Source organism: Cyanistes caeruleus, chromosome 1, assembly GCF_971803275.1.
Source record: "Cyanistes caeruleus chromosome 1, bCyaCae1.hap1.1, whole genome shotgun sequence".
NCBI lineage: Eukaryota > Metazoa > Chordata > Aves > Passeriformes > Paridae > Cyanistes > Cyanistes caeruleus.
Window position 1 is genome coordinate 41,731,485 of NC_141701.1, and position 18,235 is coordinate 41,749,719.

The window sequence follows — 18,235 nt, forward strand, 5'->3', positions numbered from 1 at the left end:
GGCAGCGTGACCATCAATCAGAGCCACCCTCCACACCTCCCTGGCTCCTCAGCCTCCTGACTCCCGCACTCGACCTTTGTGTTGCCTTTCCTGCACGGGGATGGATGCCACACGTCTCCGAGTGCCCTCTCATCCACATTTGCCGTAAACACCCAGAACACCTGTTTGCTCTGACTCACCCACTCCTCATGCAGACTCTCCCTTTTTTTGACAGCAGACCTCACTCAGGTAGTATGTGCTGCTAATATCCTTTCAGGACCGTGTAATAACATGCCTTCTATCCAATTCCTAACATCCTTCAATCAGCTCAGCCAGTGGGCTAACTGCTTACACTCCTGTGATTTATATAAGTGCAATTAATTTAAACTGCATCACTCCGGTGCTATGCTGGTGAAAATGCCCCGAGAGGGAGAACCTCACTGGTGAATCAGACCCTTTACTTTTAACAAACACACAAAAGAACAGATCCCGAGCCAGTGAAAATCTGCATGGCTCCATTCATTTCAACACACAAACTTAAACCAGCTCAAGGTCTGAATCACAGCTCATGTAACAGACTATTTAGATACAGGCTAATGCCTCACATCCTGAAATGCAATGCTTTCCCAGAGCTGGCAGGGGACAGGGACTTGTCAGATGGAACAGAGCTGAGGGAAGCAGGACCGCAAATGAAACCTTTTAAAAATGCTTTGTGGATTTGTTCATTTCTGTGGAGATGAGGAAAGTAACGGATTGTGTCTCTGCAAGCCCTGCTCTCTTTTCTGGAAAAACCACCTCTGTTCCTTTTTCCCCAGCTGCAAAGCAAGTACCTGCAAAGTCTCTTTCTTTGCCACTTTCCCTTTCCTTCCTAGCCCGGGTATCTTCCCCGCCACTTGGAAATTCATATGGCACCTTTCACTAATAGACACCAGAGTTAGATGCTGAACAGATGAATCTTTTTAATCGGTTCTTGAAAATGGCTAACATTCCCTGCACTTGTTTTGGTATTCCCCAAGATTAAGAAGTCATGCAGCTTGACAAAGCACTTTGCTCTTGCATGTCTTAACAGACCCATTGGGCTTTTTTTTTTGTTTTGGTTTTGTTTTTTTTTTTATTTTGCTTCACATCTATTCCAACACCTGCTGCAAAAACGGGCTGGGGTGGTCTCTGTAAAACACCTCTCCCCAGAGGAGAGAGAGCTCCAGCGTCACACCAGCACAGCATGCCGGTATATGCCCAGGCAGGTGTAGCTAATACACAGCGAGGGGGGGAAGGGGTGGGGAGGGCAGACCAAGAGTCAATCAGAGTGTAATTTGTGTTAGAAATTTACCAGCGTTCAGCTGTCCATATTTCCAAAATGCAAATATTTTAAAATTAAAAAACCTATCTGTGACTAAATATCTCCTCTAAATCAATCTAGATAACCAGAACACTCTGTGGCACATTTAAGAGACTTTCATCTTAAGCGAAATGCATAACATAGATTATACCTTCATAAGAAATCAAGAGGTCCTGAAATATACTAATGGTGAAGGACATTTAAGAAACATTTAAATTAGCCAGTCTATAATTTTGGGGGGGTTCCTTATCTATGCATCTCTTAGCTGCTTTGGATAATTAGGAAAATTTCCTTGGCAGTGTCCTAAGAGGATAGGCAAAAGAGTGACATAACTACTCCCAAGGAAGGTAAGGTCGAGGTTTTGCATTCTGCAGATTTTTAAAGTAAGAGAAAGTATCCTTCATATGAGCAGTCTGAAGCAATATGCATATTATATAAAGACTATCACCCTGCTCTGAAATATAATCCTCCCAAGGCTTCTTCCTTTCCTTGAACTCACTTGCAGAATCTGTCTGGTCCTTCTGCCTGAAAGGGTGCAGGTTAGGAAGGCAGGCTGCTTGTCTCCAGCCTTTCCTAAGCACAGCTATTCAAAGGCAGCTCCCAAATAGAGCAGGCACACATTCAGTTCAAAGCTTTCCATTAGTTCTGCCGGCCAACTTGCTATCTTGTAGTGTCGTGTGTGTCTCTGTGTTTCTCTGTGTGTTTACCCCTCCTGCTCTCAGTGAACAGTTTGTCCCATTGTAATTCTCATATCAAACATCTGGAAACCAGACTCGTTTAAAAGAAAAACAAAAAGAGAAAGAAGAATAAAAAATAAGAAAAGGGGGGAAAGGGGGTGGAGGAAAAATAAAAGGGGGGGAAAAGGAGGAAAAGGGTGTGAGGGGGAAAGGGGTAAAAAAAGAAATGGGAGGAAGAAAGAAAGAAGAATTCAGTGCCTGTGATTTATCCAGGGCTATGGCAGAAAGAAATATATATATATATAGATATTTCATCTGAATCATTAAACTGACCTTTATTTTCAAGAATTTTGAGCAATACATTTTTGTAGACTGCAGTTTTGCAGAGCCACATCCCCCCACTTCGGAGCAGGGCAGCGCGCTCTGCTAGAGCTCTCTCTCTCTCCCCCGTTCACAGCTGTCTCCAGCGGGAGGAGCTGAAACCTGAACCAAACCCTCCGAGCGGGATTGGATCCCTCAGCCAGCAGCCCCAGAGCCCTCCCAGAAAAACAGCCTCTTTGGAAAAGTGCTCGAGAACATCCCGAAGCGATTGGAGGAGCGGAAAACCCTTCCCCCCTGCACCTGACTCGTGGGTATTTACAGCACTTTTGAAGGCGCCTCGGCACTGCCAGTGCCCAGGCGGGAGTGGATGGGCTGCGCGGGGCCGTAGGGAGCGGAGCGGCTCCGATGCGCCCGCAGTGACACCGCGTGTGCTGTGCCGCGCCACCCGCCGCCGCCGCGCCGTCTGCCCGGCCGCGCAGACCCTGCCTCCAAAATGCCACGCTCCTTCCTGGTCAAGAAGCATTTCAACTCATCCAAGAAGCCGAATTACAGCGAGCTGGACACTCACACAGGTAACAGAAGGAGATCTGGTGCCGCCGCGTCGCTTCTGGGGCTGCGCTCGTTGCGGTGGCGGGGAGGGGTGGGATTGCTCTGCAGGCTGCAGGGGACGGCTTGGCTCGTCGCTTGCTCTGTTTTCTCCTGCTTGCAAGGAGGGAGTTTTGAGAAATATGTCAGTGCTGACCAGAATGAATCATGAGAGTTTGCTCATCCGCTTGAACTCAAGTTACTCAGAAGGGATTCGGAGTTTTCCTGTTCTGTATCTGTTGGTGGTGGAATTGAAACTTTAATTCAAATCCTTGGGTTTCACTGAAGTTTCACTGCTTCATTGTGTCAGGCTGCGCAGATTTAGAAGCAGCGTGCCGCCTTGAAGGGACTCTCCAGCTGCAATTTGCCTGGGCACTGCCTCTACCCATCAGAATATATGTATGAAACATATTTCCTGAATTCATATTTCCTGAATCCCCCTTATATTCAGATTATTGAGTGTTTCATTTCTGCAGCTTTTAAACCTCAAAGTGTTAATTTTGCTACTTTTCTTTTTTTTTAAAAAAAAAAACACTTTTTGGTTCTCTTACCTTAAAATATTCTTCTTTCTCCAGTGATTATATCCCCATACCTGTACGAAAGCTATCCAGTCCCTATCATACCACAGCCAGAGATCCTGAGCTCAGTAGCTTACAATCCCATTACTGTGTGGACTACAACTGGGCTGCTACCGTCTCCATTACCCAATGACCTCTCTCCGCTTTCTGGATACCCCTCGTCTTTGGGAAGAGTCAGCCCACCTCCACCTTCTGACACCTCCTCCAAAGATCACAGCGGTTCAGAAAGCCCCATTAGCGATGAAGAAGAGAGAATCCAGTCAAAGCTTTCAGACCCTCACGCAATCGAAGCTGAAAAGTTCCAGTGCAGTTTGTGCAGCAAGACCTATTCGACTTTCTCTGGGTTGGCCAAACACAAGCAGCTGCACTGTGATGCCCAGTCTAGGAAATCGTTCAGCTGCAAGTACTGTGACAAGGAGTATGTCAGCCTGGGAGCGCTTAAGATGCACATCAGGACCCACACGCTACCTTGTGTCTGCAAGATCTGCGGCAAGGCTTTCTCTAGACCCTGGCTACTTCAAGGACACATTAGAACTCACACTGGTAAGAGCAGGAGTTAACGTTTGCAGTTTCTTGTTGCTATAACATCGGGATGCCTTTTTGCTGTTTTTCTCCACAGGTGGAAAAACCGGCAGCGTTTCTTAACCAGCCTTGAAATGCGTTCACAGAATTTCAAATGAATCATTGAAAGGCTAAATCCTCCCTCTTGCAGGGAGAGGGGGAAGGTGGGGGTGTGTGTGTGGGGGGGGGGTGGTGTGTGTTTAGCATGGTCTCAAAACTGCAGGCCAGATACTGGCATAAATCAGCATTGCTTCCTCTGCAATTTTAGGATGGTTTAGCCCATTTCCACTAGGTGAAGCTTTTGCTTTGAGGATTTTATGTTAACTTTCAGGCTTGGGAAATTGCTAACTTTGGGAAGGCTCCAGCTGACTCTGAAATCAGGAAGCAAAAAAGCAGGGAATGCATGAGGGGCTGCTTTCTGACTCCTTAAGCAGCTGGCAAGTTTTGCATGTGCTACCTCAAGTCCTTAAGAATTAGAAACCCATCATCAGCAAAGTGGCTGGGTTTTTTTTCTGTTGAAGCAGAAATGGGCTTTGAGTATAACACTGGGTACAATGTAATGTCTGTACAGCTGTTTGCTGCTTTTCAGTCAAAACCCTTGATCCCCAGTAATTCACACAGCACTAAGCAGAAAATGTTCTATGAAAATATTTGAAAATGTTGGAAGGAGCCCAGTCTAAAAGTACTGCATGCACCTGTAGATGCAGAAGGTGTCAGCAGCTTGTTTTCAGAGGCTGCATTTTACAACATATTCTCAACAGTCTGGGGTTCTGCAAAAGAGCCAGCAGTGCTGAAAGCTGCTGTATCTGTGGCCTGATTAACTTTATATTAGACATTTTCTTCTTATAACAAGTTGTTTCTGGTTGTTCTTTTTTTTTTCTTAGGATAAAAGTAGGTTTTACCTGTGCTAAATATGTACCTGTTTTGGGGGGTTTTTTTTCTGAAGACTTATCCTATTTTCTCTCGATGTTTCTTTTGTAGGAGAGAAGCCGTTTTCCTGTCCTCACTGCAACAGGGCTTTTGCAGACAGATCCAATCTGAGGGCTCATCTGCAGACCCACTCAGATGTGAAGAAATACCAGTGCAAAAATTGCTCCAAAACTTTCTCCAGAATGTCTCTTCTGCACAAACATGAGGAATCTGGCTGCTGTGTAGCACACTGAGTCATGCAGTCAATGTTTACCTGGACTCAATGCATTTCTCCACTTCTGTTCCAAATGATAAGTGGAAATCCAAAGGCGTTTTCTTGTCTACTTTTCAGCCAAAAAAAAAAAACCCAAAAACCCAAACCGAAAAACAAAGAAACCAAAACACCACCAAACAAGAAAATAAACTAGTGGAAGAACTTAGAATGTCAGTAGAAATGAGCTTTAAGTAGTTTCTGTTCTGCCATACCATTTGCATTCTTAAGTGTGAATTCTGAAATAGGGGGAAAGACGCCATGCATGACATTTCAAGTAGATCTAAAGGAAGAAGCATTATCAGCTTTCTTTATAGATGAAGCCAAATGTAGGTCATCTTTTCTTGCTTAGAAAAGGCTTCAAAGTTACCAATACATTCCTGCCAAGCCATTTCAACCAAAGAAACAGTATTTTAAGTGGAAATTTTAATGAAAATACTACCCAAATCAATTTTGCTAGACACCATTTATCTCAGGTGCCTTAAAAAGTATTCCAAGTTTACCTTAGTAAATGTTTAATATTATTCATTGCTGTGTTTTTTTTATTTTATTTTATTAGAAGCCAAGGCCTTCATTAATGACCTGAAATGCTTTAAAACTGCATAACTAAAAGAGGGAAAAAAGTATAAGAGAATGTATGAAAAAATTAAAAGCCACAAATTAACTGCATGTGCCTTAAAAAATAAATAAATAAAAAAAGATAATACTGTAGCTTCAAACATTCCTGGTGCATGCTTGACCATTCTTTAATATGGAATAGTTCCTCTAAACTTCATTTTTGTTTTAAAAAACGGGAATAAGTGCAAGAGAGGGGATCCATGGGAGTTTTACAATTATTTTTTTTTAAAATGCACAAAGGAAATGCAATATTTTCAGCATTACCCCTCCAAGTGCCTTTTTTATTGATGATTTTGTAAAGTATGTGGACATAATGTAAATATTTTTATTTTTATATGATTGAATGTGTTATGAATGAAAGCAAATTGTTGCCCATAGCAGCATCTATAGATAACTTGAAGAAAGTGTGAAGTGAAATTGATGTTGTTTTCTAGCCACTTTTTTACAATAAACATTTTTAAGTAAGATTTCTGTTGTTTTGTCTAATTAAACAACTGTGTGCGTGCTTTGGAACATAGAAAAATGTGAATGTCTCTGCATGACCAAATGAAGACAAAGGTGAATTTCAGGTGTGAATATTTACTCCACAAGTTCTAAACATTAGAAAATAATATATATGTTGCATTTTAAAAGATTTTTAATCTTGCAGCACATTTTCCTAATTTGTGCTTTAAATCACTTACTTTTCCCTTGCAACAGCCTGACAACATTGTGAGATATATTTTATCAAAAACATTTAAAAGCAATGCATTTTTCTTGCATTTTAACAGATGAAAGGATGTTATTAGAGAGGCCTTATAGTACTTCCCCTGAGACTTTCACATCAGGGAATATGGGCCTGATCCAAAATTCATTAAAGTCAGTGGAGCCTTACAGGAGTTCAGCAATGTTTGCATGATGCTCTTTTAAAGTAGTAGTCAAGTCACAGTACAATATACTTTATATAGCAATTTAAAGATGATTAAAGATATTTTATTAAAATGTCATACATATCAGAACTATCAAGTGAATGCATTACAACTGTGTATCAGCTAATATATCACAGGAAAGAAATTATTCCGTAATAAAAAAGTAGAAATCTTTTTTCTTCAGGTGATTTGACTAAGTACTCCAAGACCTGAACTACATGAAAGTATTACAACTTCAACAAGTCATGTCTCATCGTTACTGACTGGTGTGAAACAACACCATTTTCAACTTTTAGCAAAGTACAAAGCTAGAGAACAGACGAGCATCAGCTGGCATCCAGTCTGAAGACCCTTATGGCTGCACTAAGGTGCCAACCAGAACAAATAATAGCAAAAATAAAATTCCAACAATTTACCAAGAATGTTGATGAACATTTATTGAAAAAAGTATGTTTCAGCAAAATAATGCATTAGATCATACATGTCTTCTGACTCCTCCAGCCCAGTTCTGGAGGAGGGCTTTTCAGCAGGACTGCACTGGAATAATGCAGGCAATAGGCAGAAGTTTTGAACCTTTTCTCCACAGAAAGCATGATATTGAAAAATGAAGCTCAAATGAAGCTTTTGTATTCTCCAAGTGTTATAACAATGATTCCCTAGGACCTGATTTTTTTTTTTTTTTTTTTTTTTTTTATGAAATAGCTGGAGAGTTCAAGAAAGATAGAGTTAGTGGGAATTTGTGAGGTAACATTTCAAAATGAACACATTAAGGCATCAAATACCCTTGAAAAGTTTCATGTGGTTTCTCTATTGATTTACACTTCCATGTCATTCACTTTGAAGTTTGTAGGCTCCAGCAGCTCTTTGTGCAGTTCCTTCTTCCCAGAGCAAAGTTTACTGGAGTATGAGTAAAGCTCTGGCAGTCAACAGCTATTTGTACTGTTCTAGGTTTGCTCTCCTGTGCTGTGCCACAAAGATGTTTCCATTGTTTTAATTCACACTTCAAATTCTCTACACCCATAGTAAATTAAACAGTGTAAGAGCTTGACTTGAGTGAGTGGAAATGCTACTGCTGTCCTCAAGGGAAATCTGATGAAAACTTCATCAAAATACAGTATGCTAAACCAAACACAAGTGGAACTGGTCTGATTTGGAGATGACAATTAAGATATGCTACTTTGCATGCCTGTAACACCTGTACTCATAAAACACAAAGATGGGAAAGGCTAGAAGCTCTTTTGGCTCATCTTTGTAATTGAAAGAGAGCACTCTATCACAGATCCCAGCTCTCTGTCCAGTTGCAGCATAAACTTCCCAAGCAGCTAAATTTCTCTGCTTTTCCTGTGTGACTGCTTTCTACTCCCTGTCAAGACTTTCTTCAAAACATATCTCATTAATAGTTTTACCTCATTACCTTAGAAATGCCCTTCTGCACCTGCACAAGCTATTTATCAATGTAAATTGAATTCTGTTCTGAGCTGCTGGTTGATGACTCCTATGACTTTCTCAACAAACGATGCAGAAGCTCCCTCCAAGGTCAAACATTTTTCACAACATATTTCTTATTCTATATAAGATTATAAAAATAATCTTTTAAACTTTTAAAATCTTTCTTAGGGAAACATGGTCCCTGCACTCTGAATATCCTCACTGCTTCTTTTCTGAAATCTGTCACTTTTTTTTACTTTTTTTTTTTTTTTTTTTTTTTCAGAATGTGGTCCAGGCCCTTCCTTTAGGTTGTTCTGTCAACCTACTTTCGATGTTCTTTCAGTGTTCAGAGAAGAGTAAAATCACCTCAGCACTTATGAAGCTACAAGTTAAATCTATTAATTTCTCAAGGCTGAAGGCAATAATTGATTCACTTTGGTTTTCATGTCTTTCTTCCCTTGCTTCTGTTTGGGCACGCTTTTCACTTCAGAGGCTGCAGAATGAAGGGAGATGTGCATGCAATGAAGACAGAACAAAGTACACTGTTAGGCTCTAAGCACTGCAATTATCCTTCCATGTAATGCAGAGTTAGGAAAAGCATGTTATACACTCATCAAAGGGTTAAAAGAAGGGCCTTTCAGATTAAGACACCATTAAATCTTTCTTCTGTATTTTGCTCTATTATTTGGATTACTATAGTTCCTATTGTCATTAAGTAAACTCAGGGCCTATTACTCTAAGCCCCATAAAATCATATAAAAATGAAACACTGGAAAGATCCAATAATTCAAATTAAAAAGAAAACAATGGGAAACCTGGTAATTTAATTCTGATGTCTTGTGCTACAGCTGATTTCCCCTGCCACAAAATTAATCAATGCTTAATTTGAAAACATTTTATTATTTTTGAATAAGACATTTTCAGTTACAAGTATTATTGCTTTGGAAATAATGGGTTTTACTATCTGTCCCAAGTGCTTGGTTTTGTCTCTTTGAAGTAGGTGTTCTAAAAGTTAAATTATATTAATTATAACTCTGATTCACAGAAATATGAGTGGAAGGTGAGAAGTGCACTCCAACCTGCACATATTGTAGTATCAAATGATAGCTGCAAGAAATAAGAACAGATTGTTTGAGTGAATCATGGATCATGGAATGTTTGAGGTGGGAAATCACCTCTGCATTATTGACTAGTTCAACCCCCCTGCTCAAAACAGGGTAGGGAAAGCAGTTTACCCAGGACTGTGTCCAGATGGGGTTTTGATATCTCAAAAAATGGAGACCCCAGGACCATTCCAGACAACCTGTGCCAGTGTTCAGTCACATTTATGGTGCCAAAATGCATTTAAATGGAATTTTCTGTACTTCAGATGGTGTGCACTGCCTCTTTTCCTGTCACTGGGCAGCACCAAGAGTCTGACTGTATTCTTCACTCCCTCACATCAGGAATTTATACACATTAATAAGATCTTCCTTGAGCTTTTTCTTTTCAAGAAATCTCAGTGACTCCAACATGAGAGATGCTCCAACCTCTTAATTACCTCTGTGGTCCTTCACTGGACTCTGGTATTCTTATGTCAGCCTGGAACTGCTCTGCCTAGAACTGGACCTAGTGCTGCAGATGGGCTGCACCAGTGCTGAGCAGAGGTGGAAATACCATTCAGTTTCTCATGGGAGGCTGACAGGATCATAAAATTTGTGGGAACAGCCAAAGCAGTAGAAAAGAATCAAAAATTGCATTCTTTGTTGCTTCTTCCCAAAAATTTTCATTCATTCTAAATACATACAAAGTCCTCAGGAACCTTGAAGGTGTGGAGTGTGGGACTGTGTTTTCCAGGGACAGCAAGAATTGCCCTGTCCAGTTGCAGATTACATCATAAGGGTGCCTCAGCCAAACCAGACTAGAGATTAAAAAAAAAGAATTAACAAGTGCATAATGATGTTGGTTTTACATGTTTGGCAGTTTGGTCATCTGATTCCTCTTCACTTATCTTTTCAGTTCTTCAAGAATATCATCCAAACCAATGTTTTCTTCTTCTGACGCACTCACCATTTTGGGTACAAAAACATAAGCGCTCATTCATGACCCTTCTTCTTTTGTTCTCCCCACATCTCTGCAAGACAAAAGTTATGCAACAGTTGGTTTCTGTTACATCTGTCATGTCTATCCCTTTTACCTGGGTATTGAATATTCCCATCTCTTGTTTGTGTACCTCTTTGTTCTACTGTCCAGTACATACACTAAGTAGCTGCAAGGATGAAGGTCACAGGCAGCCCTTACTAAGAAAGAATAAAAGACCTTTTATATCTTTCAGTTATCCAAACATATTTTTAATTTATTTTTTTATTATTGTCAAAAGAAGACATGGTAAACAGGAATCACATGAATACCAGCTCAAATTCACATGTTTCCAGTATTTTTAGTAGCCTTCACTCTGTAAAATCTGTAAAGGAAGAGCAACTGAGGTACAGGCAGATATTCACACTTTGTTGTCACCCAAATAGACATAGAGCTGCACATTCAAACACAAAAATTCTTTCACTTCAGCCCTGGCTTGGGGGATCTACTTCAGAAGGTCCCTCAGAGAGGTCCCTCATTTTGTTGCTAGAGCACCCCTCAATTGAAAAGTGGATTTAAATACAAACACAAGGATGCTGTCTAGAAGGACAAAGTCAAAGAAGGGTTTTATTCAAGCTGTTTGTTCATCCACTCGGCGTAGGAATGACTGAGAATGCCACACATTCTGGATCAGAATAGTTTTCTAGAAATTCATCTTTATTTTATTTATCCTACAGAACAGCCTTTTGCCTAACCAAAGGAGACTATGGAAAACCATTCTTCTCTTTGCAAAGCCCCTACTTTCTCCTTGCCTCTCATGTTTTAGCCTGTTCTGTTACTGCTTTCTCTGCCTTCCATAGGAATCATCTCCTTCCCAGATGTGTCTAACAGGGAGTAAGAGCCAGGGGATCATGGATCTTTTAATGCTAGAGAGATGTGGGCACTGCTGTGGCTTCTACACAGCCCTAGACATGGGGATGAACAACAAATGTTCCCTGCTGGGCCATCAAATGGCAGCAGCCCCTGACCATCACCTCTCCACACCTATTCAAAGCCATGACCTGGGAATGCAGGAGCTTGGTCTCACAGATTCCTCTCAGAGAAGTGCCTACGTCTTGCTGAGTCCAGTGGGCTCCCTGTACAAGCTCTGAACATCTGAGTACCATCAGACATCTGCTAAGTCGCTAATAAGAAGCAGTTAAAGTATAAAGTTGCACTGCAATTAGCTCAGATTTTGCACATGTCCCTAAACCAAAGAAAATTCCTTTGAATGTAACCTGCCCTCTCATGTGGGCTGGCAGATCATCCACAGCTGACAATGAGTAAAGAGTTAGAAGAATGAAAAGTGACAGTTATTAAGTAACTTCAGTGAAAATTGAATGAAAAACAATCAGCAACTCGAAGTAATAATATTATGCATAAAAGACTAATAAAAATCCTCCCATCTCAGTTAAAGCTTCATTGTATTTGGCATTAAGTCATTAATTTTTTACATTTTTAAGCAGTATAAAAAGATATTTTGCAAGACAGTTCACCAAGATTTATAGCAAAGTATTCGCTATTCATCTGTAATACATGAAACCAGGCCAGGTTGCTATGTCCTTAGGAAATTGGAAAAAGAACCTTGTGACTCGTGATGGACATTTTGTGGTGTTTTTAAAACAGCTTGGCATCTCAGCCCAGATCCTAACTAGTTCTGACTGGACAAGGCCAACATTCAAAAACAGTCAGGAGTTTTTGACAGCTCTCACTTAATGACAGAAAAATCGGTTTTTATTTGGAAAATGGCTTTCTGCTCCTAGGTAGTTTCTAGAAATTGCTCTACCCCTCTTCTCTGTACCCACTTTACTAAGTGTTGGCAGAAAAAAAGACATAGTTACAATTGTAGATAATTTAATTTCCCAGGGACCTTTTCTCAGATGTTTGAAAGTCATGGCTGCAGTTTGGTGGTCACAGCAGATGACTGAGAGCTGTTCCCAAATATTTGAACCCAAATGCTTTGTGAGTCCACAGACAAATATACCAGCTTGTCACACAGGGATTCTGGGAAAAGAATAAGACAAAAACGGTCCCAGGGACTGTTGAAATGTCAGCCTTCAATTAATAGGAGGACATGGTAGTTAGAAGATATTTACAAGCAGTAAATATCAATTATAAATAATCTTCCAGGTCTTCTGTACCAGGAAAAACTCAAAACATCAGCACTGCTTAGCTCTGAGAAGAAATTTTTACTCCAGTTAAGACTGATCTGATAAATTAGGTATGTCTCATCATTGCTCTTATTGCCACAAAATATAATCAGAAGGCTGTAGAAGATTTTTTTAGTTACACATGTAGAAACTACTAGTAACAAGAACATCCAAAATCATGATAAACTATATACATTTTTGTATCTATATAAAAACAAGTAAAATCAAATATGCAGAATAAAAGTTGGGGAAATACTTTAATAAACAGCCCTGCCACAATGCTGGTAAGTTTTTATGTTAGCCTAAAACTTATAACCAAAATAAAATAAAAAAATAAAATAAAATAAAATAAAATAAAATAAAATAAAATAAAATAAAATAAAATAAAATAAAATAAAATAAAATAAAATAAAATAAAATAAAATAAAATAAAATAAAATAAAATAAAATAAAATAAAATCCATTGTTTTTCAGCTTTTAAAAGGAAGTATCCCAGATATAGGATTCTTTTCCAGTTTAAAAAAAATCAGACAAGGACTATGCTTCCTTTTGGCCACAATGGCATAGGTCCCTGAAGGACACTGCATTATTTTGACACTCATGACAGAAAGCTCCTACAGTTTTTATGTCTAGGTGTGCCATTCTGGAAGAAATTCTATGCACAGGGCATCCTGGGATTGTCCCATACAGTGGTTTTCTCACCTTGAACTTTGCATTTACCCCTGCCAAAAGGCTTTGAATCTACATGGACACTCGCTGACACAAATGGAATAATTCTTTGCTGCAGTGTAGTCCCATTTACTGCATCACATATATTTGTTTTGATATATAGTGCTAAGAAGGGAGCATAGCCAGAAGCCTGCAAGCCTAAGTATCTTGTTCTTCCTAAAACGCTAACCTATTTAGAGCTGTATGGATCCTTTCTTCTAGTTAACCCCTTTTTCCTGCCTCCATAATTGTCCAGGCTAGAGATGGGTCAGAATTATCTATGATGAGTTCTTGCCTTTTCCTGCACTGCTACAGTTTCCATGTTAGGCTAACAATGATGATGTTGCAATTCTGAGCTTCTGTGGTAAGTTTATAGCATTTTTAACATCTTTCTCCTTGGTCTTTGTTACATACTAATGGAAAGAATGCACAATATGGACGAATTATTTAGGCCAAGTACAAGTGATTTTTGAAAGTATAATTCCTCACCATTTTTCAGATAACTTCAGATTAATTAGATCTGAGCTCCTGTGTGTTTGAGAAATGTTTTCTCTTCATCTTTGTGTTCTGGTTTCAGCTGGGAGATAATTAATTTCCTTCTTAGTACTTGTTAAAGTACTCTTTTGGATCTATTATGAGAGTAATGTTGATAACACACTGTTGTTGTTGCTAAGTAAATCAAGGACTTTTCAGCCTCCTGTGCTCTTCCAGCAAGCAGCTGCACAAAAAGACAGGAGGGAGCACAGCCAGGACAACTTACCTGAACTGGCCAAAGGGATATTCCTTACCACAGAACAGCATGCCCAGTATATAAACGGGGGCATTGGCTGGGAAGTGCCAACCATAACTCAGGAATTGGCAGGACATCGGTCAGCAGGTGGTGAGCAATTTTACTGTGCGTCACTTGTTTCTCCTGGGTTTTATTCTTCTCTCTTTTTCTCTTTACTTTTCATCAAGTTTTTAACTCTGTATGAATTATCAAACTGTTCTTAACTTACCAAGAGTACTACCATTTTTCTGATTCTCTTCCCCACCCCACCAGGCATGCAGAAAAACGAGAAAGTGACTGGTGTGGTACTTAGCTGCTGACTGGGGTTAGATCGCAACACTTTGGTAAATGCCTTTCCACCATGCTTATATCTCCCTGTTTAAAATAAAAAGTAAAAATTTCACAAGAGATCTCTGGAAGACAACCTGAAATAATGGCTATTCTCTTTGCACTTTAAGCTGATATGTTCGAGAAGGGAACTGCTGCATGTACAATGCTTGCTGCTTTGACCCTGTGGGAAGAAGTGTCATAGTTCTTAAAATAAATGGCTGCTTGCTTCTTAGGTCACTAATGGAGAGGAAGGATCTGTTCTGTGGCATTTGTAAAAACACAAATATGTTGCCATCACATGAGTGGTTTTTGTCCCTGCCTTTAAACAGGAAACAGTTTTTAGGACTTCCAGTCCAGATAATCTCTTACTCGCATTGCTTTGCTCCTAAACATAAGAGAGTTTTTGTCTGAGAAAGATCTTAGAATCTGGCATTGTACTTTTTTTAGGAGCCCATAACTAGAATTGCAGAGTATATTACCTACACAGATGAGCACTCTAGTACAGTATCCATGCAGTGCCTCATTTTGAAAGATGGAAGGTGTATTTTGAAGGGGTACCATGTGATGTCAAACCATGCATTTACATTGCTCCTTCCCTGACAGGTTATGACCAAGTCAAACTGTTCAGGAGCAGGACTCTCTCCTCCCTTGAACCAGGGCCACTCTTGTGAATGACTTGTCCTTTGGCCTTATTCCCATGCTCTTTTAATCTCTGGTAGTGGTGCCTAACATGTGCCAGGAGCTATCATGCTCTGATCTGGTGCAGCTGGGAAAAAGAGCAGGCCAGTATTTCAGTGAAGTATCCAAAAACAATCCTTCTCTCCAGGAGATTTTGCTGATGTAACTGTGCAGCACACTCCACCAGCACATACACAACTCATAATGACTAAGTGTCCAGCACTGCTTCTCCTGGTTGCCCAAGCACATGACCAACTTGCAAGCTAATATCACACCACTAGACTTTAACTTTTGTCAGTATAGAAGTGTTGAAGGAGAAAAGGCAAAAGAGAGAGAAGAAAGCATAAAAACATCAGTGCTACAGTCTTGGGAAAAGTTCCTGACACAGACCTGATCTGAGTCTAAGGACAGTACATCTTACACACCTTGCTCCCAGGATTTGGCCTAAAGTATAGCCCAGACATTAATGCTTAAGAGGTAGGATTTTGACATGGCTTGTGATGAGAATTAGGGTCAGAAAATGTTCATTTAATGGGAGATATGAAGCTGGAAACATTTTGTCTCATGGTGATACTACAGCAAATATACAATAGTTAATCCTTGCTTTCATTTTATTTATTCCTTGCCTGGTTTTAGTGAGGATGAATAATGTCCATGTCTTGTAACACCTCAGTAATAGTTCAGCAGGATTGCTGTGACCCTTCCTGGTTGGACCAGTACTGATTAGCTGCAGATTTCGATGTATGATCAGGTGACAAGCCAGGCTTGCAGAGTCTGAACAGTTGCAGTTGCTGTTGAGGAATGTAAAATGCCAATTTCTGCTGCTCTCTAAAGGGAAAACTTCTAAGTTGGTAGAAATGTAGAGTTGAAATGAAATGTATTTCTTTAATTACTCCTGATTTAGATTTTGCATGTCACTACATATGCATGGACTATGCTGAGCAAGGAATGCTGCATTTTGATTTTACCTATTTGAACCACCCAGTAACTCATGCCAAAGACAAATCTTTCAAGGTAATCTAAAATGTTGACTTCTTAACTGATGTGAATGGCAGCCTTCCTGTTTTAAATTACAAGTTGTGAAAAGAGAGTTACATTTTCAATCAGGCAGCAAATGGTGCTGCACTGGCCTTTCTAGAAAAACAAGTGATGGGTAATAAATTACTTTATGGTAGGATTGAATTAAAAACAAAAAATCCTTATCAGTGCAATATATTTTCTGGTCCACCTAGACTCATCTGTTTTAATCTGTTCCAGATATGTTACATTTCCCATTTTTTTAATTTAAACAAGCCCTTTTAAACATATATGTGTATGCATACATACAAATGTGAGTACATATATACATGGACTGTTTACATGAAGACATATATGTGGAAGCATTTTCTGCACATAAGCAGAGATAGAATTAAAGTGACACTGTAAATGATAGTTTATTTTTTGAGCAGCATTATTAATATGAGGCACATTCTCATTCTCTCTATTCAAAAATCTTACATTTTATTTCAAAAAAAAAACAACCTACAAAGTGTCTCTTGTTCCTATAGTTACCCAGAAAAAAGCAGACTTGACAGCAATCAAGTGTAACCAGTAGACTTGTAGTCACCTTCAAGCAGCTGAAAAACAGACTGCAATGGCAGACAATTCTCAAAGAGAATTGACATGCTTCATTCAGAAAGGCTTCCATAGGGACAGTCCCCAAGGACATGACAAATATTACCAGAGGAACCTGTTGTCTGGCTGACCAAAGCATGGAATGAAAGCATAGGAGAACACCATAGTGAAGATCTTCACCATTTAATGTGACCTTTTATCTTAGTGTTGCAGGCAACAGCCTACAAGATTACATTTGTGAAAATAGAAAACTTTCACTGGGAGTAGCATCTTCTTGGAAGGTTTCTGAGATTCTCAACACTGAAAAAAATAACGTTGTTTCCACCTTCCCTTTCCATTCTGTTCTTGCTTCTGAGCCACATAAAATGCATGGCTCAATGAACCATCCTGTGGACTGACTTCCAGAGCCAACATGCTGGCACATTGTTCCCATATTAGTCAAGAAATCTTCCTTATGCTTATGGAATACAGTCAGGTTTTATTGTCTACTCAAACTTTTCCCTGACTCTTTAATGGCAGCACATGACTACAATGTCCCTGTGTAGGTTTACCACGCACCTGCATCATCCTTTCTCTAGCAGAAATTAAGTTGGGACACAGCTGAGGTTTTGGGGTTGGGTTTCTCCTATATGTTCAGTAAGCCTCAGCAGAGCAAAATAAAGAACCAGGTATCTTCCTGTGCACATTAATACATCATGTGTGCTCAGGAAATCTGATGCATTCAGGAAACACTGGTCTTACCAGGTGTAAGCAATACAGCTGCGCAGAGCACTCACAGCACCACATCAGACCTATTCCAAATTTTCACTGAAGCCAGAATTCACAGAAACTATGAAGTTTTACATTTTCTAAACACTCTGAAACCTTCTGGAAAATCAAGACAAATATAAAACTCCTACACAGATGCTCTGAAAAAGAGGAATCTAAGCCATGCAGCTCTGCAGTCCACGTTCTAACAGAGATAACGATGAGAGATAAGACTCCTCTTACACATGCAAAGGATAATCATCACAAATCCAACCCTCCTTCATCCACACCTCAGCCCAGGAGCTGTGAATTATAACCTCTCATCCCATACAGCACACATCCAGCATCCAGCTGCCAAGTGCAGAGCTAGTTTTATGCTGGAGTTTTCAAAGCACCACGTTCCAGTGAATAGACACAGTCTTCTCTTTTCTGGCTCCCCACTAAGTAGTGGCTGCAGAACATGCCAGACAAATGCTGGAAAGGTCAGGGGGTAACAGCTAACAGGAAAGCCGATTCTCAAGGCTCTATCCACAGGAGAAGGTGGGTGCTTTTCCCTGTGTACCCCACAGACCCAGTCTCTAGGTCCATCCACATCTGGCTACATTCACACTGTGCATCAGGGCAAAACATTGGTGGGCAAAGTCACTTTCCTACAGAGGAAATCTTGATCAGATAAACAAGGTGTGTTTCAGTAGATTTCCTCTCCTACAGTAGGGGACAACGAACACTGTAATGTGGGAATTTAATTAGTTGGAGCTAATTTTATTAATATTGTATCTACTTTCTATAGACCAAAGGTCAAAAATGTTTCTGTCAAGAAAATATTTTCCAAAGGCAGTGTGGAAATGGTGTGTTTTGCAGCATGTTGGATGTGTTTCAAAGAAAGGACAGTAGTAGATCTGCATGTGGCTTGTCCTTCAGGCTTCTCCATTCCACAGGTAGCTGTCATTCTGCAAATTTTATGTGGA

General features: G+C 40.0%; 1 protein-coding gene and 1 long non-coding RNA gene across 5 annotated transcripts in view; one reads left to right on the top strand and one right to left on the bottom strand.

Moving 5' to 3' along the window:
* The first annotated feature begins 607 nt into the window (after nucleotides 1-607).
* Nucleotides 608-6,305, top strand: SNAI2 (snail family transcriptional repressor 2). 2 transcript variants are annotated; one of them, XM_086888465.1, is made up of 4 exons: nucleotides 608-1,207; nucleotides 2,453-2,888; nucleotides 3,477-4,022; nucleotides 5,022-6,305. In XM_086888465.1, exons 2-4 carry the CDS (start codon nucleotides 2,810-2,812, stop codon nucleotides 5,201-5,203), a joined length of 807 nt encoding a protein of 268 aa, XP_086744591.1. In that variant the 5' UTR covers nucleotides 608-1,207; nucleotides 2,453-2,809; the 3' UTR covers nucleotides 5,204-6,305. The 2 variants fall into 2 exon arrangements, with proteins under 2 accessions (XP_086744591.1, XP_086744580.1); XM_086888454.1 differs by having other exon boundaries at nucleotides 704-1,665.
* Nucleotides 6,306-9,054: 2,749 nt separating this feature from the next.
* Nucleotides 9,055-18,235, bottom strand: part of LOC111925016 (uncharacterized) — a 58,976-nt gene continuing 49,795 nt past the window's right edge. For all 3 annotated transcript variants that reach the window (XR_015286721.1, XR_002862006.2, XR_015286722.1), the window contains one exon: nucleotides 9,055-10,287. This is a non-coding gene — a long non-coding RNA (uncharacterized LOC111925016). The remainder of the gene's footprint in view (nucleotides 10,288-18,235) is intronic.